At 32.3% G+C, this 7,047-nt stretch overlaps 1 protein-coding gene across 1 annotated transcript; it reads left to right on the top strand.

Moving 5' to 3' along the window:
- Positions 1-1,774: 1,774 nt before the first annotated feature.
- LOC124186517 (acyl-CoA-binding protein homolog) lies at positions 1,775-5,884 on the top strand. Its single transcript, XM_046578294.1, has 3 exons — positions 1,775-1,920; positions 4,176-4,290; positions 5,511-5,884. The coding sequence occupies exons 1-3, from the start codon at positions 1,906-1,908 to the stop codon at positions 5,642-5,644; spliced, it is 264 nt and encodes an 87-aa protein (XP_046434250.1). The 5' UTR covers positions 1,775-1,905; the 3' UTR covers positions 5,645-5,884.
- Positions 5,885-7,047: the final 1,163 nt, after the last annotated feature.

The raw sequence follows: 7,047 nt of genomic DNA, 5'->3' as shown, positions 1-7,047 counted from the left end.
CTGAGTCAATGATCTTTCGAAATACGATGAGGCTCGTAGATGACTCGTAATCGCTTATACAAATAGCTTCGTACAGACTCACATGTCTGATTTGAAGAAAAAAGAAAAAATGACACACACATACATTAGACAGAAAAAAACCCCGCATGATTCAGCCACCGGCAATCGTATTGCGGTATTCGATAAAAACTCGTTTCATCGTCAACCGAGGTCTACGATTACTCGTGTTATAACTCGGATTGCGATATCGTACAAGAGTCATCGTCGATGATGTAGATTCCTTTGTGAACAGTTTGAAACTCTTGGAAAATTGTCTGTGCAATTCTTTTTCTTTCTTTGTAGTTGAAAAGATGACATTCATGTTTTACGCAGTTGCTTTGTTCACTATTTTAATACTTAATTAAACACTACAGTTCAAAGTTCAACAGTAATTTTTATCTTTTTTTTTTCTTCTTCAGCTTCACGTTTACAAAAACCAGTTTTAATGGCCTCTCTGAGACTGTGAGATCCAAGGAATTGGCTAAGATTTCTCGACGTATCTATGTACAGCTGCTTTACACAAACGTTACTGCAATGCGTCTTTATATGGAACTTTGAATTGGCCTTAGACGTAAATAAATGAAATTACAGGTTAAAAAGTTTGCTGTACTTGTCGAGGAATTTCGAAACGTCGGTAAGTCAGAATCCTACTGCATTATTTTTTTATATTTATTTTCTCAATCAATCGTAAATAAAAATTGTACCACATACTCTTTTCGTTCTTGATTTTGAAAACTTGCTGGATTTTTGTATACGAATCGCATGACTATATGGAAATATATAAATAATCATTGCACGAAATCTGCATTTCTGCACGCAGTATTAAGAAATAAAATGTATGATTACGTATTCCGAATTATTCGAGTTCAATAATTTTATAATACTCCCGAATTTCCGTCCCTCAACCGGCGCAGACTTCAATAATACAAAACATAATATAAGAATAACACGAAAAAGAGATGCCATGTTTTAACGTTGAGAAATTTTTACTTCACTTCACTAAAATTTACTCTAAATTCTAATATTCAGCTTTACACAAACGATCTGCTACGAGAAGCAAAGTAATTTTTAAGTGTTCGTTTAGAATTAATTTGAAAAAGTATAATACCAGTTATTTCGATCGGTCAAGTAGGAATCCACCACCAACTTGTCGTTAGACGATAACAAGAAGAGCGGTTAAATGTTGCTTATAAATTTCTTTTCAGCGGTGTCTTACTGTTTTTTAAACTGAGACTTCACGTCCGCTTTATTTTCGGTTCTAATTCTGTTCACCTGTGCACCATTATAGACATGATCGATAAAAATGTATAACAAAAAAAGCGGCTTATAAAATGCGCAATTGAGTCGCATTTATGTTCAAATGAATGACAATTTTGCAGTTTTGCAAACCTGGTGCAGTATTGCGTACTGTGAAATACATTGTCTGTATGTATTTGTACACCGCATGTATACATCGATTCAATTTTTAAATAGGTACAATATTCATATGTCGATGGATTGAAGAACTCGATTTTAAAATGAATTTGTAACTCAAGCGATGACTAATTGCCGAAAACCCCTGATTACATATCTGTGATATGTATTAGATTTTCAAAACTGTTGCACAAATCCCTGACTATTGGATAACAGTGAGTAATGATAATCTGTGATGTGAAAAATTAAAAAAGTCGAGATTGTAACTACAGCTTGTCGGTCTGCCGTGATTATTCGCATTTGAAATTTTCGTGTCTTTAATTATTTTTGATTGCCTAGATAACCTTCATCCAGTCGAGACGGCATTCGGACTTTTTGTTCTATTAAAGAGTGGGGAGGACGAAATATTCGGTCAGTCGACTCTCAACCACCGAAGATATCGCACAACTCAGAATGTCGCTAGATGAGGTGAGAGACTGAAATATTATTTGTTTTCAATCCGTACGATATATTGTGCCGCAAAATTGAATGTGATTCGAAGATTTCTCAATCCCAGGGAGTAACTTAAATTCTCAACTTTTCAAAGAATATACGATATTTACACTGAAATTTTTAGTTCCGGTTACCGCTCAGTCCTTAACTATTTTCATTTTTTACCACAATCGAAAATATAGTTATAGGTAGAAAATGAAAATTAGTTTTCTAGCTGTTACCAGAAAGTCTAGTATCCGTTGCTATTCTTTCTCATTACGATCACTGTTGCTATATTTTCTTGCAACTGTTGCGAAAATTTAATGTTTGTGCAAGAATAAATTGACGGTAAAGCCTTGTTCAACTAAAAAAGTAGAGTAAACCTCACAAACTGATTTTGCGTTGCAATTACCAAAAAAGGATCGACGATATCGCAAAATGTTTACGCGTACCTCGTTTTTCGTAATTCCAACAATATTTAAACAGTTTTTTGAACGATACCTGTTTTACTGAATTTTTCTAGTTGCTGTATCAAGTGAAATTTTTCTGAGTGTAAATTATTACTTATGATTATCCAAGTCAGATTATAATCTTATACATGGCCACAATGAATATCACTTGTAAAAGTATCCCCGATCATAGTTGTAAGATTCGGGAAAATTTTAATGTTCGACAATCGATTGTTCAAATCGTTAGACGCATTGTAAAGCTACGATATACAGTCAAATTAGATTGTTTAAACAATAAAATGCACGGCAATGATCTACGCGGATTCCTTATCGGTAACAACGGGTCGTTGAACTTGCTTTGTTAGTTTCATTTCAGGTGAAATTTTTTACATTATAAACTGTATCTAGTCGAACTAATATAATAGTTTGAATTCCACGTTCGTGTAACTGTACTGAGAAGAATTCAATTTATTTAACAAAATAAGTATCTTTGTAGTGATGGTTTAATATTGTTGAGATTAAAAGAAAATTTGGAATATCAATAGTTATTCTTCAGTGTGATTATAATTGTCAATACCATATTTTCTGGCTGTTGAAATAATTAATCTGTCTGCATAGTTTATTACATTTTCCAAGTAAAGTAAGACCTTAACATGAATTTATTATGGCATCGTAATAGTTGGAAGAAAATATATAATAAAACTGTACGATTGACCGTGATTAAAAACAATAGTAATGTATACTAATTTTTTTTATTCAGAACAACGAAACCGATTTCAATTTTTAACCCAGAAGCATAGTTTTGGATAATAATAAAAAAAACATCTAGAAATTTAATTTCTAGTCTATATACCGGAAGAATAACTGCTTAAAAACTTGGAATTTTTCACTATGTTAAAACATCGGAAATTCGTCAGTCTTGTAAAAGGAAGTATGTACACTGAGAAAAATTTCATTTGTTAAATTAACTAGAAAAATTCAGTAAAACAGGTATCGTAAAAAAACTGTTTAAATATTGTTGGGATTGCGAAAAACGAGGTACGCCTAATCATTTTGCGCTATTGTCGATCCTTTTTTGATAATTGTAACGCAAAATCAGTTTGTGAGGTTTACTATACTTTTTTAGCTAAACAAGGCTTTAACGTCAATTTATTCTTGCACGAGCATTAAATTTTCGCAACAGTCGCAAGAAAATCTAGCAACAGCGATCGTAATGAGAAAGAATAGTAACGGATACTAGACTTTCCGGTAACAGCTAGAAAACTAATTTTCATTTTCTACCTAGAACTATATTTTTCGATTCTGGTAAAAAATGAAAATATTTAAGGACTGAGCGGTAACCGGAACTACAAATTTCTGTCAGTGTATAGAAACTGAAGTAGACATACATGATGTAGCTCACACGGGATATCAACATATTGTATCAAGCAAGGTCATTGAATTATTGTACTGTGTAAAACAGACGGATGTACCGTATAATTCATGCGAATAGGATTATCATTAATAAATGAAATCGACTGAAATAAGAAGGTAGCGTAGAGTTGCCAACCGGATATGTGTGGTGAAAAAAAGTTGGAAAGAAATAGTATTCCTCCTAATTGTGAGTGAAAGGTCTGTATTTAATCGCCAGAATGATTAAAAATTTTTCAATTAAAGACACCGGCCTTGATCGTTGTCGGTACCTGTACAAGTTTAAACACATTTCAAGGCATAATCGATATTCAAATTTCAAAATTTTGCCTCGAGTAATTTTTCTTCATTTCAAACTAACACATAATTCAATTTATCGCTTGTTAAATATAGAAATTCCAATCGGCCGCCGCAGCCGTAAAAACTTTAACAAAACGACCGACCGACGAAGAACTTCTCGAACTTTACGCTTTCTTCAAGCAAGCAATGGAAGGAGACAATAAAACCCGTAAGTACATACAAACGAAATATTCAATCATCCGTTTTTGTAGGTACAATATGCAAAGATCAAGACGTAGCCAAGCTGATCAGACTTAACACGTGAAATAAAATAAAGACGTTTCAAATACGTACGTCAGCTACGTGGAACAGGTTTACAGATAAAAAATTTAAGTTTAAAAAATGCAGGTCCAAAGGACGATGAATGTGAGAATTTTTCGTCATTCTTTGATTACCTTTTACGTTTTTCTTTTCTTTTTTTTTTCCACGGCAAAAGAAATATGTGATTTCAAAACCTTGTGGGCGTTTGTACGTACGTTTAGTTTCGGATTATGCGATCAAAAGAAATATGTACAATCGTTATGATGTAATGCATGCAATCATGCATCATTTGTCAGGGAACACATTTTATTTATTTTTTTTCTGCACACTGATAAATTATCACTAATTTGTTTGCCACGAATAGATTATATAATGATCGAAAGATAATCGCATTCGTCGTAATAAATAGTGTACAATTAATTACCAGGAGGAAAATAATCTGTCGTTTATAAACGTTAAGTAACAGAATTGCACACCAAAACTTACACGTTGTTACACATAATAGTAATTGTTTGTAAATTTATACAACGTGTAGAAAAATCTTTCAATTATACTATAAAAATATGAAATCTCGAAATAAAATGAACATCTTCACAGATTCTCTCGCGATATAATAGTTCTACAAGTTTCTCAATTATCGGAAGTTCGTAAACCGAAGTTAGTAGCTACTCTAGAATGTAATGAAAACACACGGTTTCATCATTCAATCGATTCTCTACAATTCGATAATTCGTTGACCACAACTCAAATACAACAAAATGAATACATTTATGAATCATAAAAATTTCACGTTATTAATAAAAAAATAAATAAAAACACACAACCATAGACTTCATATGACACGTCAACAATTACCGAGTTCTTAAATGACTGTGAAAAACTATCATTTGTATAAATTTAAAAAATACTTGAGAGAAATTTTTGTGTATATGTGTTCGGTAAATTAAATAAATTGGTACTTCGTTTACTTTAATACGCGTGTATAATGTTTAGTCATTTTTTTACTTTTCGTCTGTCGTGATTGTTTTTTTCTTTTTTATCTATAACCATCGTCCGGATAAAGGAGTATTTACAACAAAACAGCTTTAATTATTAATAATTCGTTTTTTTCGTTATCTTCAATTTCAGCAAAGCCAGGCATGCTGGACCTCAAAGGAAAGGCGAAATGGAACGCGTGGGACAGCAAACGAGGTACATCGCAGGATGCGGCTAAAGAAGCGTACATTAAATTTGTCGACACATTGTTAACGAAGTACAAGTAGAATTCCTATAAAAAAAATATGAGAGAATTAATTTCCCGTGTATAATCACATGAAATATATCATTATCGCACTCTGCTGGTTGTCATTGAGAAGAGAAAATAATTACAAAATAATAACAATAATAACAATAACAACAACAACAACAACAATAATAATAATAATAATATTTTTACCGGGAAAGAGGAATCGATACATGTGTAAAAATCCTTGTGTTATGAAATTATAAGAAAAGAATCTTCACGAATTTTCTTCGTTTGTATAGCTACTTTTTCACTATAATCTGTGTGTTACTTGATCTTTGACAAACTGTCGTTGATAATTAATCATACACGTATACACTGTAAGCTGCAGATATAAGTGTTAAAAAAATAAATATTAATAATCTCCAATTTTATAACGACAAATCGAATAAAATTACGTCAGTTAAGTAAATTCAATCTCTTGAATTATCATGTAAAATTATAACGCACTAAAACATACATATATTTAAGCACGTCTGCATATATATTGATGTGCAGTAAACTTATCGAATGATTATTTTATTTAGTTTGTTTCGTGGAACTGTACAACATTTTGAGATAACGATACACGAAATGTATACGTACGTGGATATAATCTCACGTGATAGTGAGATAATCCTATCGCTTTGAGATTACAAACCTATAATCACGAGGCTTAAAGGAAATGGAAATCCAATGATTAATTTGTTTGCGGAGAGACGAAAATGGTCGAATTTTTAAAATACCAGTACCTCGTGTTGGTCTGATACAAATAATATATAACCGCAACTGCGTATAAAGATCTTTGATATTCGGATCTGAAAAACGCTGAATGAACCGTTAGAAAAGCGTGAATTAGAACGGGTTTTTAGACAAGTTCAACATATCAAATGGAAATGTGACGAACTGCAATGAATATCCAATGAACAGGTTCTCGTTTATTTCCATTCGATAACTGTTGAACTATTTATAGGCACGAAACTGATTTTCATTTCGTAATAATGCAGTTCGTTGAATATAAACGTATATGACGGTAAATTGGTTATCGCAACGCACAATAGAAAGTTTCCCAGGAATATCGGCATTAGAAGCACTCGTATAATTATCACGACGATCATAACGAATAGTGATTGAAAAATATTCATCGGATATGGTCGTCATAATAATAATTTATTTTAATTTTTTTCCCAGTCCCAGTCAGCCATCTTCGGGCTACAATTAAGGAAAAATGGAGAAAAGTTGCCAAAGAATTGTATCACATGTCCCTTATACCGGGTGAAACTTGAAACAGAAAGAAGAAACATCGTTACTCTGTTTGTTGGATTTTAAATTATAAAAGCGAGTAGAGAAAAAACTATACAGCTGTAGAGCTAATTTTTCGCCAACAGTATTAAGTAACATATA

Source organism: Neodiprion fabricii, chromosome 7 (assembly GCF_021155785.1).
Source record: "Neodiprion fabricii isolate iyNeoFabr1 chromosome 7, iyNeoFabr1.1, whole genome shotgun sequence".
Classification (NCBI taxonomy): Eukaryota; Metazoa; Arthropoda; class Insecta; order Hymenoptera; family Diprionidae; genus Neodiprion; species Neodiprion fabricii.
The sequence above is the reverse complement of the archived record's forward strand: the minus strand, read 5'-3'. Positions and strand labels throughout refer to the sequence as shown.

Bases quoted from the DNA above. Each gene is read 5' to 3' on its own strand.
- LOC124186517 (XM_046578294.1), top strand. The intron at 4,291-5,510 runs GTAAGTACATAC...CTTCAATTTCAG, and splicing joins GGAAGGAGACAATAAAACCC to CAAAGCCAGGCATGCTGGAC.